General features: G+C 44.1%; 1 protein-coding gene across 9 annotated transcripts in view; it reads right to left on the reverse strand.

Annotated features, from left to right (window-relative positions):
- Positions 1-20,098, reverse strand: part of ATXN7 (ataxin 7) — a 139,717-nt gene that overhangs the window by 8,899 nt on the left and 110,720 nt on the right. For all 9 annotated transcript variants that reach the window (XM_077858217.1, XM_077858211.1, XM_077858215.1 and 6 more), the window contains 6 exons: positions 12,686-12,938; positions 10,348-10,607; positions 9,804-9,886; positions 5,012-5,277; positions 3,281-3,479; positions 2,798-2,919 (listed from right to left, as the gene is read on the reverse strand). In XM_077858217.1, coding sequence (XP_077714343.1) covers positions 2,798-2,919; positions 3,281-3,479; positions 5,012-5,277; positions 9,804-9,886; positions 10,348-10,607; positions 12,686-12,938 — 1,183 coding nt within the window. The remainder of the gene's footprint in view (positions 1-2,797; positions 2,920-3,280; positions 3,480-5,011; positions 5,278-9,803; positions 9,887-10,347; positions 10,608-12,685; positions 12,939-20,098) is intronic.

Genomic DNA, 20,098 nt, shown 5'->3' on the forward strand with positions numbered 1-20,098 from the left:
AGGGGGCTTCCAGTCACAGTGTTGGAACAATGTATTTGGTTAAATAAAGTCTGGGCTAAGTACCCATCTGAGGATAAGAGGGTTATTCAAATGGCAAATCAGGGAGGTCCCCTTTTATTGCTCTGATTTTAAAATAGGACAAACCACAATTTCAAAAACCACTATGGCAGAATTAACACCAAGGTAACAACACAGAAAATGGCCCGAATGGAAGGCAAGTGTGGATACCAGCCTGCTCCTGACTTTATGGGGCAGCTCTGGCAGGTCCACGCACTGCACTAGCCGGAGCTCCAGCTCCTCATCCTCCAAATGAGAGGTGTCCTAAACTGCTGCCGAAGGGCCTTCCAAATGCTCTCTAAGGCCTACAGCTATTAATAAAAAGGAACTATTTACTGCATTTGTACCAGCTGTAACCGCCCCATTCACGAGTGGAGTCCTGGCCCTAGAGACCAATACATCCACACTGACCACACCCAAATCCCTGTGGGGCAGGGTCCAGACATGAGAAGTTTCTCAATCTCTCCGGGAGATTCCAACATGAAGCAAATACTGAGAAGTTGGGCTCTATTCCATACCTATCACAGAGGACAAACATGGAAGTTATCAGAAAGGCTCATGAGAAATGAGGAGTTCCTGCACCCCACCCAGACCTACTTCATCAGAATCTCTATCTCAACAAGATCCCCATGCTCTCGTGGGCACTGGCCCTCTGGCAAGGTGCATGCAGGGGTGTAGTACCGCTCCTGCTCACTGGGTGCAGTGGCTGCTTGCGGCCACCAGGTGGCTCAGGGAGACGAAACCTAAAGGTGCTGAACTAAATCACAGGAAAATGAAAAGCTTCCATAGAGGGAGAGATGCGGATCTATCTGCACAATATATTGCTTCTTGGTATTAAAAAAAAAAAAAAAAGTCTTTTAATTCACTCATTACCTTTCGTATAAAAACAAGACAAAGAAAATGTAGCATACTGACCCATGTCTGTATAAATGAACTGTGCAAAGATATACACGCAATTCACAAAAATGCTGTGAGGGTGGGAAGGGAAACAGGAATGTAGGGACCAGGGGCACTACAACTTTGGACTGTATACTTTATGAATGTAAAGTATATACTTTATGAATGAAAGTATAATTTTATGAATGTAAAAAATTACATTCAGTTTTCTTTTTTTACCCAAGTGAATTTATTACCGATCTAAAAAATTATGTACCAATGCCCCCCATCCCATCCCTCACCCCCACCAAAGAAAAACCCTTTGCTAAGGATCCCATCCCTTCCTTAGGGGATGTGGAATAGCAGTCCCCAATCAATAGCGGACTAGCAGTTGACAGAAACCACAGGAGCTCAGATCGGCCTCTTGGGTCATGGCCATACTCCGGACAAAGTGCTGGTTTAATTTCACCACTGTTCAGACTCCGACTCCATACACTGAAGATGACTTATTTCATGGCCATATTCAAATCCCATTTCCATTTATCCCCACATTAACCACAATTGAAAGGTAAGGGACTGAGAAGCCTGCCACCCATACTGGGGGATCTCCTGGAAGGGAAGACTTTTGGCTGAGCCAGTAGGACGGGACCTGGACCATGGTGGGAGTTTCCCTGAGTACATCAAAGATGCCACCTGATGACCATTCTTGAGCTGAGAAGTGCTGAGCTCCTTTCAGAAAATCTCAGGGGCTACATGAGAAGCTGGCCTCTGTTGGTCAGTCTGACTCCCAGCACCTTTCTCCAAGCTCCTGTCTGCCCCAGGCCTGTGTGCCAGCTCATCACTGAGCAAAATGTCTGTCTCCACTGTAGTGACTTTTTTTAAAACCAAAGTTCAAGTTAACACAAAGGCATGATTTCCTCCTTCTAAACTCTTAGGAGTACACTAAACGCACAGCTCAGGGAGCTCAATGAACTCTTCAAGTCCTAACAGGTAGTCTAAAGAATAAGAAGCTGAGATTTCAACTATTTGGGAGGGTTCTGATGTGGAGGGACCCCCTAGAATCCCAACAAACCAGTGCCTAGACTCATTTTTCTGAGCAAAGACAATGTGTCTTCATAAAGAGGGAAGAGGAGTCTCTTATCTAGTAAAAACCAGGAAGAAATGTGAAACAGAAAAGCAGAACAGCATTGCTCTGGGTTTGATTTTTCTAAGAGAACAAATGCAAGTCCTATTGATGATCATGAAGCTGGTTCAGACAGTGGACTATCTGAGGCCCCTGACCAGCTAGCTTCCTGACTTTTATGAGGAAACCAAGGCAGCAAGGCAAATGGATATACTGGCAGAGTCCACTCAGGAAGTCACTAGTAAATGATGCCCAAATGGAGAATATGGAGTGACATATGGATGACTGGATAGCCCCCTTCCATTAGCAAAACTCAAGATTTCCCAAAGTAGGTTCCACCAAACATTAGTTCCCCACGATGCTCCCCTGAAAGAGGTTCCTGGGTCAAAGGAACCTGGGAGATGTTCCACATTATATATGATAGCCCCTGCTTTGAGAGTTACAGTGGACAATATACCCCCTTAAAGGCTCTGAGAAGATCTCAGGGTTGTGGGATTGAGCCCAGAGTCTGGCTCTACACTCCTCAGAATGCCAGCTTAAGCTTCTCTCGCGCGCTCTCTCTCTCTCTCTACCTCTGCCCTTCCCATGGCCCACTTGCTGTCTCTAAAATAAACAAACAAATAAATAAATCTTTAGATAAGCTTATCTTCATTAAACTAGTCCCCTAAGAAACAGAGGATGCAGCACCAGGTAAAGTCAGTCTCCAATCCCTACCCCAGAGGTGGTGTGACAGGCACTCACTTCCACAGCTGCGCGTTCAGATGCTTCTCCACCATGAGGTTGAGGGCGCAGCGAAGCCGGTTCCACCTGGAGTCAAACACGTAATAGCCTCTTCCAATCTGCCGGCTCCCGAATGTGCAAAACTGCAAGAGAGAGCACAATTGCACATGCTTGCTAACTCTGACTGTGGCACAAGCGATGAGGGTTCTCTCTCCTTTAGGAAAGGAGCTAACCATGAAAGAGCTGACTCTGAGTTATCGCAGGCTGTGAAGCATGAGAGTGAAGATGCCTGGCCCTGAGTTTCATGGAAGAGAAAGGGAAAAGCACGAGGTGTCCCAGGAGAGAGTGCATGCCACCTCCGGGGCACCCTGTTCTGAGCTGCTCTCACACCTTGATCGCGTCTCCCACACGTGCGGGCATGCCAAGGTCCCTGGCACGCCCCCCTGCAGTGCCCTGTCCCTGCTGCGTGGGGAGGGTCAATACGGGGGTGCATGTGGAACTTACAGATGCTGGCTGAGGATGATGACCTGAATAATGACAGTCCAGTTTTTCAACAGACTCTTCTTTGTCATCGCCTTCTCCCTCCTCACTGGATAACCGAGAAGCTGGCTCAGTGGCAGGCAGGGGAGGGTGTGGAGATTCATGGACTGGAGGAGGGTCAATGGGGGCACTCCCACCTTGCTGAGCAGGGCAGCCTGGAGGCCTTGGTGAGTAGAAAGTGCAGCACCGATCAGATCACACATCTGGGAATCAGCCGCCTTAACCCAGATACAACAACGTGTCCGAGATCACCTAGGGAGGCCTGGGGTCCCCCACTAGCACTGGCTCAACAGATGCTGATCAGGTGGCCTGGGAGTGAAGAATCCACTCTCCTGAACCGCACGATGTCACATGAAGCCGTCTGCCAGATTTATCCAAAAGTAACTTGTAAATGGTTCTCCTTTCTAGAGACAATTGAGTGGCTCGGGGCCTCTTCCTATTCTCCCCGAAGAAGAGGAAATAGAAGTGGAACTTAAGACCGTTCTTTCTTTGACTCCTCTTCAAATTCTACCTGGACTTGGGTTACTAAGGCAATAAATAAGACAACTGGCAATGTGCTCTAAACCTGAAAGGGACAGGAGGTGATAAAAGGAGGAGGCAGCATGGCCACTGCAGGTGGCTTATCTACAGCCTACTAGTCAGGGGCAGTACTGTATGTTTCCCACATATATAAATGCCTGGTGATTCTACAATTAAGCTTACTTTTTTACAGATGGAAAAATTTCAATGAGAAGATGGCTGAAGAAAGGACTTGCCAAGAAACTGACAGCCTGGGCTTGGCCATTCTCGGGAGCCGCCTCCAATTGCGGCTCACAAACCACTGTGCTCCTCACAAACCAGAGAGCTCTTGTTGGGATGGGCTCTACCACACACAATTGGAGTTCCATGAGCAGCCACTTCTACCCCTCAGGCAGCCATGGCAAGGAGCAGGCACGTGAGGGGAAAGGTGAGGCATGGCAACCAAGCATTGGCACGTTCCTAAGCAGAAGCCCTCGCTGCCAGTGGCCAACAGGGAAGGCCTTCATTCTCTATAGCTTTCTCTTTCCCTTCTCTCTAGAAATTGGGGACAAAGTCCTTTACTTCAACTTGGTTAAATATACAAGCACAAACACACACATTTTCAAGTCCACCTTCACGATCTCCGAGGAATGTAAATTCTCATAAAACACCCTGATATCCATCACTCACTAAATAGCTAAGATGCCTAATACATGCTTAGGCCCAGGTCTCAAATGAATGAATGAAAAAAACAGGTTGATAAATGGATGCTGTAAAAACTCAGGCTGAATGCCTATTCCCAGCAAGGACTCCCACTGCTGTGTTTTGCAAGAAGTGAGACAAGTGAATGGGAAACTGCTGCCAAAGCTGTGTGAGATGTTCCAGTCACTAACCTGCAGTCAGGACCCGAGTCTCAGCCCTGCTCAATGGGGTTAAGAGACCCTTAACGCTGAGCAGGGGTGGAGCAGATCATTCTTGCTTCATTCTGCTGCTGGCATTTGGCCAAGAGCCCTGTTTGAAACTTACTGATAAACTCAGCATTTTTTTTTTCTTTAAATTAAAACCCAATTAGAAAAGTCTCTCATCTTCTTAGAGTGAGCCTGATGTACATTCCTTGACATCATGACTACACTGGGGTTTTACAGCATCTGCAAGTCTGTTCTCGGAAGGGGGAGAGAGTTGGAGGATTTGTCTTACCTTGGAAGACTGGGGGTGTGAGGTTTAGGTTTACTAGCTACGAAAGGCTTTGATTCAGAAGGAATCACTCCGTGAGAGTTTTGGTGTGGCTCCTGTGAAGGTCTAGGAGGGGCGGGCTGCGGGTCCCTGAGAGGCTGCGTTGGTTGCTGAGAGTCCGGATGGCGAATCGATTCCTTTTCCCTGGTTTTGTTTTTGTGCTCGGCTAATAACACATCAAATCGTTTTCTTCTACCCTGGACAGCCCTCCGCTGAGTTAAGGAATGTGTCTAAAGACCAAAAAAATACAAAAACTGAGGAATCTCAGAAATAACTGTTTCTCTGTAATATACCCAAAAACACCATTACCCATTCAGAAACAACAACAAAAAACCAAAAAAACAATCTGGACCACTAGCATTGTTGAAGGCTGCTCACCACTTGATGAGCTATAAATCATAGGAGTGTGACCTTCTTTCTTTTGCTAGAATAGAAGCACATATTCCAGGCTCCAAATACATGAGAATTTGGTGATGTTACTTCCACCAGAAGAAAGGAGGAGTGTTAGCTGTGCCACCTGGTATGTAAGTGAACGGCAAACAGTAGAAACAAACAGGTGTTAGGTAGTCATGTTTCATGCCATTATAACAGCTTATTTACTGGGGCTCTTAACAACTCGAATAGAAAAATCCCTCTTTGGGCCACTTAGATTTTAAATATTAAAAGGGAAGAAACACTTATGCCATAAAAATGTACGAGAGGAGTGCCTGGCTGGCTCAGTCAAAAGAGCATGCAACTGGACCTGGGGTCATGAGTTCAAGCCCCACATTGGGCATAGAGCTTACTTTAAAAAAACAATGTATCAGAGACTCCTATTTCATTAACAGCCAGAGAGTAAAAATTAGACAAAAGTTTCTCTATGTTCCAGTGAAAATGCCATGTTGAGAGAGAAAGTGGCTCAAAGCACCCTGGATATGGGACTTCTTCAGCTGAGGAAGCCTGGAAAGAAGCAGACTACCAGACCAAGAGGAGACAGGTGTGAACAGGAAGAAAGATGAAACAGAGTCAATCCCTATAGCCAGATACTCACTATGCAAAGAAAATAAGACAGCAGTTCTGGATCTTAAGACAACATTTAACTGCAGAATTAGGAAATGGATACAGTGAGAAAAAACGGTCAATGCTGGCAGGGAAACTAACATCACCAGTGCTTGAGGCATGTCTTATAAAAAAATGTCTGTTCTCCAAATGCACTTGATAATTTCTGTTTTTGTTTGTTAAGGCTCACTTGGAGCCAATACTATTCCAAGAAGAAGATAAAGTTAAGTTAACCTGACCATTTCCTATTGCTGGGGTCTTAGTCTGCAAAAAATGTAAGAAGACAGTGGCCACAAATCACACATAGCAAATACAAGTCAATTTATCTATAGATGCCCTCCACCCTTTTATGTTACAAAAGTAACAAAAGGGGTACCTTGTGTTTATGACCTTAGGCATTATACAAATGTATTACTGCTCTAGATGTTTAGAGGAGTGATGTAATTTAAGGGGCTGGAGGGGAATTAGGCTTTTAATGTCCTTCTGAAATTCAGTTAACATATCACAAATTATGCCTGCCCCAAATTTAGGCTGGCATAGATAGTTATACCAGTGAGTTTAGTTTCTTTTTCAATTTTTACTTTATTTCCTTTAACATGTAATATATATATCCACAGTAAAGTAACCCAAATGAAGATAAGGAACTTTGTTTAGTGCTGTATTAGCTACCTAGTTCTATACTTGTTACTCAATAAATGTTTCTTTTTTAATTTATGATAATCACACAGAGAGAAAGAGAGAGGCAGAGACACAGGCAGAGGGAGAAGCAGGCTCCATGCACCGGGAGCCCGACGTGGGATTCGATCCCGGGTCTCCAGGATCGCGCCCTGGGCCAAAGGCAGGCGCCAAACCGCTGCGCCACCCAGGGATCCCTCAATAAATGTTTTAAACAAAAAGTATATTAAAATAATGACCCTCTATTATGTGTTAAACAAATGAAAGAATATATAACATCATTGGTCCACCTGTCTCTCTAGACAGATGTAAAAGCTGTTTCTCACCTTTGAATGTCCCCTTGTGCTTAGGACAGAAAGACTAAAGTCAAGAATGGAGGCAGAGATGACCAATAGTTCCCCAGCTTGAAGAACAAACAAAATTTCCACTGAGCTCCCTCCCCCATTAGAACTCCTCAGGGCTGCCCAAGTATCACAGGACAAAGGCTGGGTATGTAACTAAGCTCCTGAGGCCCTGCCCTCTCTAATAGTCATGGCCCCCCAAGTGCCTCCTTCTCCTCCTACTCCTTGGCCTTCTGGCTGGCCTTTCAGACCCTAACATGTCTACACTGCCCCATCACAGGATATTTACACATGCTGCTTCCTTGGCTTCCCCCAACCTTCTTTGCCCAGATAAGTCATGTGTATTTCAGCCCAGTATTCCTGTGGCAGAGGAGACTTCCCTGGCTTAATCCCCTACTGAAGGCTGTCATAACATAGGCTTCCTTCCTTTTTATTACTCATCAGTGGTAACTTGACACATATACGAGTGATTATGAAGTTAACCCCCACCTGGTTCACTCGATGGTAAGCCTCTCATGGCTAGGGCACTGTGCCTTGTTCTGTTAAAGCCTCTATCCACTGAGACCCAAAATGAGGCCCGGGTTCAGATGTATGCAATAAACCTTCCACAATGACTGGCAGGCAAGGATACTAGAGCCAAAATCTATTTGCATGGAAGACAGAGGGGACATGAAACAGGACATCAGACAGACAAGAAGTCAGGAGGGGGCCATGCAGGTGGCAGGCAGACAAAAGGGACGAGTGACAGGAGTGGGCAGCAGCAGGTCCCCTGACACTGAAGAGGAAGGACTACATTCTCAGTCTGAGGCAGGATAGACCTGGGCAGCAACAGGGGAGACATTCAGTGGAGAGGTACTCAAGCATGGGCAGCCTCAATAATGTAACAGATTCAGGCCAAAATGGAGGCAAAGAGACGGGGAGGCCGTGGCAAACAAACCACAGAAGGAGAGGAAGGACAATGTGTGAAAGGGCAGGCCTGCCAATTCTATGATGAACTCTGTGACACACCAGGGCTATAGATGTGTACTAATGTGAAAACAGGCCTGGCACCATGCTATGCTGATGAAACCCCTCACAGAACACACGGGGAGCAAATGTGACTTAAAAAGGAAGACAGGACAACAATTCAGGATCCATACGAAGTCTGTTCACCCATCAATACTGGTTCAGGAAGAAGGCTGGTCAATCTGGCACATCAGGAATTGATAAAAGCTTTTGGTTCACCAGCATGTCCTGGAGATGATTGAAGGTGAGGATCTTGGATAAAGCAAGCACCCTTTGTTGACCACAGATACCCTAATACTGAGAGATCTAGGGTCCTGAGAGCCAGGGAGGTAGCAAGGGAGCCAAGTGCAGTCGGCAAGCTATGGCCACATTGTGGTACTGGACCAAGGCCTACTCTTGCAAAGTCCCTCAGGGGTGGCTGCAGCAGGCCCCAGGTCTACAGAGCTCAAATGGCTACCTTCCAACAACACACCACTATATGTGTACAACTAATGGTACATAAAATAAGAGCAATTTGTCCTGAGAAAGGAGTCTTTAAGCCGAAGATTCAATGGTGGGGCTTAGGGTGAAAATGTCTATGAACCCTTGAGACAAAATGCAAAATTCAGAAAATATGTAAGTATGTAGATATTTTTCCTAAGGGGCAAATGATGTGATTTTTTTTTTTAAGTTAGATAGTTAAAGGAACTCTTGGCCAACACCTTTCCTTAAAAGATTCAGAACCACTGTTGTAAGATAAAATCTACATGCTAAAATTGAATTAGAAATTTAAACTAAAATAAGAATCACTTAGAAACAACATTTCCACATTCTAAAGATTTTAATATTCTTCCACTGTTAGGGGTTGGAGTAGGCCCTGAAGTCCTTTACTCAAACCTAATCTTTGGTAACATTTAAAATAATAGACCGAAAATTTTATTTTTAGAAGACAACACTGATTTTTATAATTCTTACCCCCTCCTCCAAACAAGCATTTTTAAATTACGTTAAAGCAATGATTCTGAATTTTCAAACCCTTCTCTGAAGGCTAGCTGGGGACATTCTCCAGGGAAATGCACTTGAGCATACAGGCTTATTTATGTAGCAAGTCCACTGAAGCCACTCCACATCAACTCTTATTTTACAGCAAATAGACCACCTTCTTATTAACATACCGGAATTTTAAAGGAAAATCAAGGACAGAAAAGAGGGTCAGAATATTTTCTTAGCTTAGTGAGATTGTATATTATCTAGTACTTTTCTTAGTACTGGAAAAATAAGTCTACCTCAAAATCAGATCATCTTCAAGTGGCTCTTTAAAACTGAAGAACCACAGATTACAAGCATTTTAAGAATATTCACACATATGCAAAGGAAGTTTCCAGACCTGTTTCAAGTCCACAGTAAAGGGTAACTGCTTATATTAAATTTCCCTACAGAAACATTAACAGTCTTTGAAAATAACAGACTGATGAGGAAAGAATGCTATTGCACTGGATGACACTGGAAGCTGGTAGCAAAACATCTCAAGATTGCAATTTATAACAAGATTTCACATTTCCTGAACCGGAGGCATTCTTCATCAAAATCCTGTTACTCCCTCACTGACGAAATTCAGAACAGCTCCCCTCTGGGTTAAAGAGACTCTGGGGGCCGTGCCATAGATCCCATCTCCTTGAGTTTACCAGGAGTATTCGGTTCTGCAGGAGACCACCTACCTTGCATGTCAAAGAGCGGGTGCAGGGCTTCTTGGTGTCGAGATCGATGACCCCACAGTGTATGTCAGGATCAAACTCTCTTTCTGTCAAAAGCACACTGACATTACAATGGGCTCATCAAACATTACTTATTTTGAAAATAGGAGCAATCTCTGAAGACATGTTGTAACTTGCATAAAGTCCATCACATCATCAATAAACATAAAATTACAACACTTGAGCACTGCAGAGCAGCAGCAACAGACCCCAGTAAGAGCATGGGGGAACACTGGCAACACCTGACAGGCAAGAGAGTGTGCCAGGCAGCACTACTACCCCACTCCACTCAGAAAGATGCACTAGAATGCTATTTTTACATTACCTACAGACACATGTACTTTTAAACGCAAGACTGAAGAGGTCAGGTATATTACCTAAGTAACTTCCTCCTAGAGCTGAAGCTGACCAGTTCTAAAAAGAGGACTTAGAGACAGCAGTCCATTTGCTTGCTCGTGAATGCCCAATCATATACAGAGAAACATTAAGACAAAAAATGTGAAGTTACCTGATAATCTCTTATTTAAAAATTTCCTGTTGTTGGAATTATCTTCAGACTTCTTTTCCAGAGTGGATGGTGCAGGAAGCCCTTTGCCATTCAGAATCTGTCCAGGTGAAGGCAAGGTTGGCTTTGGTATTGAGGAGCAGTTAAGGCCAGGCTTGACTGAGGAACTCACAGTAGCAGGACAGGTAGGCCCCACCGCAGATTTCAGTAGTGTGCCATCCATCTTCGGATGAATCTTTTCCACTTTGACAGAGGGCGTCATGCTGTCAGAGGGGGAAGCAGGACATCAGCACTCGAGGGCCCAGCAGCCCAGGTAAATGGGGAGCTAGAGGGCAAAAGGCAGAACCCGGATCTACCTACACACTGCAGAGACCTAGGTTCCCAAAGGCGACTTAGGAAAAATGCATTAGGAATAGCTAGAAAACTCAGTTAAGATTCACATTTATTCAGTCTATAAGCTCTCCTGGTGAGACAGAAAGCTCCAGTAAACCATCAGATTTACCTGGCCTTTTCATTATCCAGGACAACCTTACACTTGAGCCTGTGGGAGATCTAGACCTGATACTCAACTCAATGCCTGCAAGAAGCAGAACATGAAAACACCTAAAGGGACCAAAGACTATCTGCAAAACCTTTAGAGAATTTCTTTTGAGAACTATCATGTTTAAGAAAGGATTCATCAAAACAAAGTAAACCGAGTGAACAGAGGAAAGAATAACTGGAATTAGAGAATATGCCCAAGAAACATCACTAAGGACATACAAGAATTCAAATGAGCCCAACCATATCTCCGAGAAGAGGCTCTCTGCCTCTGTCAATGAAGGAGAACAATGTTTAATTAGTTATGTGATGTGTCACTGAGGTGACAATTCTCCAGTCTCTGAAAAAAGTTTCTACAGTAAGAGCTCAGAATTTAAGTGTCTGGCACACAGCTGGTGAACAGTGAATACTTAGGCCACTAATAAAGAATTGAGTTTTCAGGGGATCTTACCGACGCTATCATTTGGGTGGCAAATGTTAGTACAGTTGGCCTGGTCCCCTCTAAAGCCCAGCTCCAAATAAAGAAAATTTGGACTGATGAGGTTTTATAAACTTTGTTCAGTGAAGTCAGTGCTCAAACAGCTGTTAAGCTGGCGAGTGACTTACACATAGCACTGGCATTTTCTTTGGCTTTCAGACAGGTCCAGGAACGAAAGTCCAGCTTGCTGTACTTGTACTTCTGACAGATGAGCAGAGGCTGGGGGCCTAGCAACCAGGACAAACAGCACCAAACAGCTGTACCTGGGACAGCCCGACAGCAGCAGAGATACTGCAAGAAGCCATGGCCTCTCCCAGCTGGCAAGGTCCTTGAGCAGCAGCAGGTGCTAGACACTGCCCAGAGATTAACCAGGTTATCAGACCTTGGGACTGAGATGTGTGGCATACCCTCCAAAAGGGAGGCAAGCCAGAAAAAGCCACCCACCACCACCAGGGCTGCCGTGATGAGGCAAGACAGGTTTCTATGGAGTGCACGGCTGCTCCCTCACATGACCACGAGGAGCCTGGCAGCCTACAGATCCACTATGAAAATGTGCCAAAGCCTCTCCTGGCAGTGTGAACTTCTTCCATTCTTTCAGTCTTTCCCCGTCACTGCTGTGACGTGAACCCAAGACTGCAGGGGAAGGAAGCATTGTTTCCCTATTGCTCTGCGGGCTTCAGAAAATCCTACAACAGCATCTGGGAATCACCTCACCTTTTTATTCCTATTGTTATCAATGGCAGCAGCAGAAGCACCAATGTCCATTCATTTATTGTCTCCTGGGGGCCAAACACTATGCCAGGTACTTGACGCTACCATGTTAATTCTACTTCTCCCAGTAGCTCTTCACAGTGGCTTTTATTCTCAGACTGAGAGAGAAACAGTGCCTCACTCAAAGCCCTGCAGTTAGGAAGTGATAGAAGGGGTGTGTGAAGCCAGGCCTGTCTGACTGGAGCACTCCTTGGCTAAAGCTCCTTGACCTTATTATGTTTCCTTCTCCTTATCTGCAGAATGGGGATAACAACAAGACCTGTTTCATAGGGGTGTTGTGATCATTAAATGACAGGACACCAAGAGAGCCAAGTTTCCCTAGCTGGCACACACACAATAAAGAATCAATAAATAAGTATTGTTAACATTCCTATTACTATTCTGTGAAGCCTCCCAAAACAGGATAGGGAACAAAAGGAGGAAACAACATATATTTGATTTTCCCCCACAGCAGCCTGTCTTTGACACTATCCACAGTACTCCCAGATGCCACTGGAGCACACAGTTCCACGCCTGGCAGGGGAGCTCTCAGAACCTCTGGGCCATACTCACATTCTACCATGGGGGACTCGACTCTGCTGAATGGGATGCATTGGCCTGCTGTTCCCCCTGAGCTGCAATTTCTCTTTGGGTGATTTCAGCAACTTGGAACTTAATGAGGATGCGCTTAGAACACCTCCACTGGAAGAACGGCTGCTTCCACTTCCGCTGCCTCCTTTGCTTTTGGACAGAGAAGGGAAGAAGGAAAATACTGAAGTGGGAGGAACGGCCAAAGAAGGCTTGCTGGATGAGCTATGTCTTCTTTCTGAAAATGAAAACGGGGGGAAAAAAAAAAAGGACATGGTTTTAGGCAAATCGCCAATGGAATCCTGGAAGAGTCCCCTGAAATCAACACATTTAGGTTCAAATATGCGTCACTAAGTGAAAATATATTTAACTCAGCAGCTTTCAGAAATGGCTTATCTAGGCCCCACAGACTTATTTAGGATTCTAGGAACTGGTCCTTCTGCTTCGGAAACATCTCAGCATAAAGCGGTTTATCACACATAGATAGCCATTAGGAAATTAAACAGCCATTCTAAACCTGAGACTATTTGGTTTTGCATGCTAGAAATGACCCTCACTCGCTCCAACTTGCAGTTGGAGGCAAATTATTCATTCATCTGCAGAGCTGTACTAATTGACGCTGCACGGATTTCTTTCTTCCTTTCGAGCATACTATCTTTCCAATTTTCAGAATTGCAAAATGTTAAGAAACAAGTTGTACCTTAAATTTTTTTGTCACTACCCACCAGCATATGATACCAAATAAGAATGTTTCTAGGGTTATCTTATCATTCTTTAAGAATCTGTTCTGCAATTTTTTTTTTTTGTTCTGCAATTTTCCAGTGAATCACTTTACTCACCCCTCCCCCCCTTTTTGAAAGATTTTGTTTATTTGTTCATGAGACACAGAGACAGAGACGGGGGGGGGGGGGGGGGGGTGGGGTGGGGCGGGGAGGTGGGCAGAGACAAAGGCGGAGGGAGAAGCAGCCTCTATGCAGAGAGCCCGACCCAGGACTTGATCCATGGTCTCCAGGATCCCGCCCTAGGCTGAAGGCGGCGCTAAACTGCTGAGCCACCTGGGCTGCCCTCCCCCCTCCCTTTTTTTAATAATCTCACTTGACTACAGATGGCATAGCTCTGGTTCATGCCACTAAGATGCCAAAGGCACAAGACAAAAATACCACAAATAGCTACGCCTGTTTTTTTAAACCAGGAAGTAATTCATGGTTAAATACAGACTACACAGGTTTAACTGAAAATAAGTCTACTCAGTGGAGAATCAGGTTTTCTCAGCATAAGGCTATCCACACTAAATAAATTGAGAGCTGCTGAAGAATGTTACTATCTGAAACACGTAAATTATTTAGTGACTTTATCTACTTAAGTACCTTATGACGGTAGCTTAGTGAGTGACTTCAATTAAACTTGCAATTTAAAATGACACATGGCTTAACTGTAAGTTTTAAAATGCAAGGGATCCAACATTTACTTATTACAGTACAGAAGCTATATGAATATTTACAAAATTGAGCAAACTAGAATCAATAACTATAAGCATCACATAAATGGTTTATTTCTAAAGGTCATTATATACCAGTCCTGAGGCTCTCTGGGAAGCTGAGATGACTTATTCCCAGGAGGCCATTAGTTCAACAATGCTTTATGTCGTACTTAAGGACCTGCACTACAACAGGACAAAATTATACCTATCTACAGACAAAATTCCAATTGTCCAACTAGACTACACAAAAGCCACAACCAAGTTAGGATGGCTAAACTGATAGTGATTTTTAAGTGCCTGCTGCTTTTTTTTCCCCCCTAATGAAAATTGTGTGTATGGGAGGGAAAATTTTTAAAAATTGAGGTTTAATAACTTTCTAAATTTGGCATCCTAGAGGTTTCCCCCTCCACATTCTTTTTTTTTTTTAATTTTTATTTATTTATTTATGATAGTCACAGAGAGAGAGAGAGGCAGAGACATAGGCAGAGGGAGAAGCAGGCTCCATGCACCAGGAGCCTGACATGGGATTCGATCTCGGGTCTCCAGGATCGCGCCCTGGGCCAAAGGCAGGCGCTAAACCGCTGCGCCACCCAGGGATCCCCGCCCCCCATATTCTAATTTAGTTTCTCTCTCCTCTGTCATCCCAAAATATTGTCTGAATATCCTTCCAAGCATCAGCACTTGTCAGCCAGGACTGTAAAAATCAGTTTCCAGTTGCAAAAATCAGTTTCCAGTTGCCACCTCCCTTGGATGGTGAAGCTTCCTTTCTGGGTCATCTCTGCCCCTGTGAGGCATGGCATAGAACAGACCTTCAATTAACATTTGCACTAGTGGTACAGCTTTTCTTGTGAGGAGGAGTGATTTTCAAATGGCCCTAGACAAATGGTTCTTAATCATGGTCACACATTGGCACTGACTTAATGAGCTTAAAAAATACTGAGTCTCACCCTCAGAGATTCTGATTTACCTGGTTTGGGGTGTGGTCTGGGCATCGAGACTTTTATAAGCACCCCAGTGTGATTCCACTGTGCAGTCAAGGTTGAGAGCCTTCCTTCTACAAGGCTAATGCTCCAGACCATTAGACATGGCTGAGTAAGTTAACATTTGTAGAGCACTGAGAACACTGCCTGGGCCATGGCACTCTATATCAGGGCCTATTAAATAAAGCTCACTGCTACTACCTGTTCTCAATTTGTGCTTTCCAGACTTCCATCAACTGCAATTTTCATCATTCTTACCAAAGCTACATAAAATACTATTTTTTACTTTACACTTTTATTTAAATTATCAACTCTACGATTCCCTCATCCTCCTTAGCCAACATTAACTGGTCTCTCTCATGGAGGCATCATTGGTATTTCTGACAGGACAATTCTTGTACAGGATTTCAGGATTAGAGAGAGGTCCTGTCCACTATCCCTTAATCACCAGCAGTGCCCCTATGCCAGGGGAACCTGAAACTACCCTCCAATTTTCACATAACCCAGTGTGAAGCATGGTACCATCCTGAATTGAGAGCTATTTCTCCAAACAACAGTATCTATGAAACAGTAGGTTTGATAAGCTTGTTACAAAGATTTTTGAAGTACATTATAATAAATAATAAAATATTCCTCCACGTTCATCCACAGCAATCTTCTGTGCTTCTGATGGAAGCGTACTAAAGAAATACCATGTTTCTGCTATGAAGAAGGAATAAAACCCCAACTAAAACTTTTACTTTAAGGGGCAGCCCGGGTGGCCCAGCGGTTTAGCACTGCCTTCAGCCCAGGGTGGGATCCTGAAGACCCGGAATCGAGTTCCATGTCGGGCTCCCTGCATGGGAGCCTGCTTCTCCCTCTGCCTGTGTCTCTGCCTCTCTCTCTCTCTCTGTGCCTGTCATGAATAAATAAATAAAATCTTAAAATAAATAAATAAATAAATAAATAAATAAATAAATAAATCTTTTACTTTAATGAAGTACACTCTTTTTACTATTCTCTAGGGATCAGAATTCTCAAGTGTCTTAGAGAACAAATTCTCAATCTAATTCAATACAGTTTTGCTTGTAATGCTTGTGTTGAGAAAGTAAATTTATTATAAAGCCCCTGATATACTAAGGAATGATCTGAACATAATGAAATACTGCACTTGCTTTTGCAAGATCTCATCTGCAAAAAGCACTACGTCAGAGCAGAAAATTATACCTGGCTGAAATGAGCCACGGGGGCGTACATAAAACATACCCCTCCCCCCAAACATCCACCATCTACCCCAGTTCATCATGGATGTGAGGAGCCACACCCATCCACAACTGGTGCTATGACCTTCCCTCGATTTCAGATAACCTTCCATCCACTACTTCACAAGAGCTCACAAGCTGCAGCCTCCCTTCCAACACCTACTTCCAAAAGCAATTGTCAGGTTATTTTTTTTGCATTTACCTACCCTTAACCACTTAATCTATGTAAAACTGTGCTACCAGTTTTGTTAGGTTGCTACCTTTTTTGTATCATTAATGAAGTTTTTTTTTTTTTAAGATTTTATTTATTTATTCATAGAGACAGAGAGAGAGAGAGAGAGGCAGAAACACAGGCAGAGGGAGAAGCAGGCTCCATGCAGAGAGCCCGACGTGGGACTCGATCCCGGGTCTCCAGGATCACGCCCTGGGCTGCAGGCGGCGCTAAACTGCTGCGCCACCGGGGCTGCCCCATTAATGAAGTTTTGAGTGTTGTGCCCATAACCCCATTTTGCCAATGAGTCTCATGTGGATTCTATGACACGATTTTGCACAGTGCAGTAATTTCTTAGGAATGTGTGCTGTGTGACAGCAGAACTGACTGTAACTTCAAGCTTGTCCTTTTAATTCTCCATTCCCATCCTAGTCCACTCCCAGCATTTTCTTCAGCTAATGCTTTTCTAGTCTACTAGCTCTTGATACGGGATTTTGCACTAGAAAAATCAAGAATCAAAGCCTCCTAACATTAGAAGTCAGCTGATGTATCGAAAACATTTCCAAAAAATTGTGTTTTCTATTTCAATAATAAAAACTATTTAAAGGGATGCCTGTGTGGCTCAGTTGGTGAAGCGTCTGCCTTCGGCTGAGGCAGGTCATAATCCCAGGGTCCTAGGATCCACTGCTGTGTCAGGATTCCTGCTCAGTGGGGAGTCTGCTTCTCCCTCTCCCTCTCATCCAGGGCTTTTAGAAAAAGCATTTTAAGATGCTAAGAATGGCAATCTATCATGTGAATTTCTTTCATTCACTAAAACTTGAAACAGACTTGTGGGGTGTGCGTGTGTGTATGTGTGTGTGTGTGTGTGTGTGTGTGTGTAACAGATTCTGGCTGAAAAGTGCCAGCTCAAATCCTTGTCGTGCTGCTGAATTAAGCTGTTCCTTCACATTATGGTCTGGTAACTTACTCTCTGGAAAGGGCGGTATCTGGCTTACCCTTTGCGAGAAAGCAAAAGAGGAAAAAACAAATTTAATTACAGCTGAGTTGGACTCTCATCTTTTCACTGTGGGCCTTTATTTTTCATAAGATTTTAAGCTGGGCTTCCAGCTTAAAAAAAAAAAAAAGTGTTTGTTCCTAGATCAAAAGAGAAATGGGCAACTTATGGGTAGGGTTAGGGACCTTATATTAAGTGGGCAAATTGGTGGCCAGATGCTAAGCATAAACTGCAATGTGGTTTGGTGAGGAGTCCAAGTTGAGTTTTCAAAGCACTCCTCTCTCCAGGGTCTGGCACCAGCTCAGAGAAAGCACACTGTTGTCCCTGAATGAGGAGGGCACTTTGAATGGCTCCAGCAAGAGGGAGAGAGAGTTAGGCAGACCAACAGAGAGACAAATACAGATATAGGGAAACACAGAACAGAGAGAGCCAGACTGAACCGACAGGCATGGGTGAGCTGGAGTGGGGGTGACATTGGAGGTTTGGGTTAAACAAAGCAGACAGGCAGATGTGGGGAGAAAGAGGCAGACATAAATGGTTGTGGGGGAGGGAGAGAGAAAGAGACTGTAAGCAAGCATAAAAAGATGGATGCACTGAGCTTTCTTCCTCCTTATGCCTTGAATGTGTGCTACCACTGAAGGCAATGGCAGGATATTGGGGAGGGCTAAGGTAGAGGACAGCTCTTTTAAAGTCTTCAAAATGGAGCGGCACGTGGATGGCTCAGTTGGTCAGGCATCTGCCTTTGGCTCAGGTCATGATCCTAGGGTCCCGAGATCAAGCACCACACCACACCAGGCTCCCTGCTCAGCAGGGAGTCTACTCTCTCCTGCTGCTCCCCTTGCTAGTGCTCTTGCCCTACCCTGCCCCCAAACAAGCAAAGTCTTCCAAAATGGAAAGCAACCAAGAATACTTACAACCTGGGATTTATGCTGAGGTTTAAAAATAAATGTATGTACGTGTTGACACCCAGGTACAAACCAAGTAGGAATTCAAAGCAAATAATTAGATCGATCTTAAGTCATAAATAAATAATGCTTTGAAAATAACTAAAAATAATTCATATGCACAAGTGTCAAAGTTAGGGCACAAACCTAAAAAGCTGTCAAAGCAAATTGTAACTTCGAACCACTCATTCAGGGGGAAAAATTTAGAAGGATGTATGTCAAATTTTAAGTGCTTATTCCTGGAATTAGGGTCTATATTTTTAAAATTTTTTTGGATAGTTTCATTTTTCTATAATGACTATGGCTTACTTGATTACACTTTTGAAAAAAAGAGAAATTTCATGTGGCATTCTAGCCTCAGTTTCATACATGCCAAAATACAGCAAGACATATTATCATCTATGAAGAAGTAATCAATCTGTTCTATTCTCAGTGTTCATCACATAAGAGCAGGCAAGAGCACCTAACAGCTATGAAGACCACTTCACAAACTTATTTTTGCTTAGGGCTCTTTTGTTAATGTTTTATAATTCAAACAACTGACTGATCAGAAGTCTCACCTTCAGCAATCTCAACAATAGTAGCCATTGTTTACTGGGCAGAAAACACATGTCAGGCATCATGCTGCATAATTTGCAGAGGTTATCTCATTCAGTCCTGACCATCTCTGTACAAAGCAGATACTGTTGTGATCCCATTTCCAGATAAGAAAGCCAAGACTTTATTTTTTTTTAAAGATTTTATTTATTTGTTCATGATAGACATAGAGAGAGGCAGAGACACAGGCAGAGGGAGAAGCAGGCTCCATGTAGGGAGCCTGATGCGGGACTCGATCCCAGGACTCCAGGATCCGCCCTGGGCCAAAGGCAAGCGCTAAACCGCTGAGCCACCCAGGGATCCCCGGAAGCCAAGACTTTAAAGGACTTATGTGGGTTATCCAACATTACCCAACTAGTTAAGAGGCATAGTTGGGACACAATCCTAGGCAGGTTGACTCTACCACCCAGGCTGGATCACACTATAACCCACCTGCTCTCAAGTGGTATTATTAACAAACCATAATATGTTGTCCAAAGGCAGGCAGAAGAGAGAGGCGAAGGTGAGGGCTGGGGCATATAACGGTAAGAAGCCCATCTTCCCAGGTGCTCAGCAAAAGCAGGCTAACTGCCAGCACAAAAGATTGCAGAGGCTAAACACACAAGGTCGAGACAGAATTTTAGCGAATTCAGGAGAGGGATCCAGAATCTGTTTAAGGGAGAACCAGGTTGTTGTGGATTTCATCTTTCCATTTTGTAAGCTGCTATCCCTAAAGATTAGCTATGCATGTCAGCCAGTGTAGCTTTTTTCTTTTTTGCTGGGGCGGAGGGGAGGGGGGGTGGGCAGTGTTTAAAGCATCAGAGATGGTTTGAAAAGTGAATTTTTGTAGAAAGTGCCAAGCAGAGCTGTCTTTCTGGCTAAAAAGAAACATTTTACAAAGTTCCAAGATGAGTCTGTTTTACTAAGAACCAGCAGGAGGGGCAGCATATACCTGTTCTATAGGATTAGGCT

Source organism: Canis aureus, chromosome 19 (assembly GCF_053574225.1).
Source record: "Canis aureus isolate CA01 chromosome 19, VMU_Caureus_v.1.0, whole genome shotgun sequence".
Classification (NCBI taxonomy): Eukaryota; Metazoa; Chordata; class Mammalia; order Carnivora; family Canidae; genus Canis; species Canis aureus.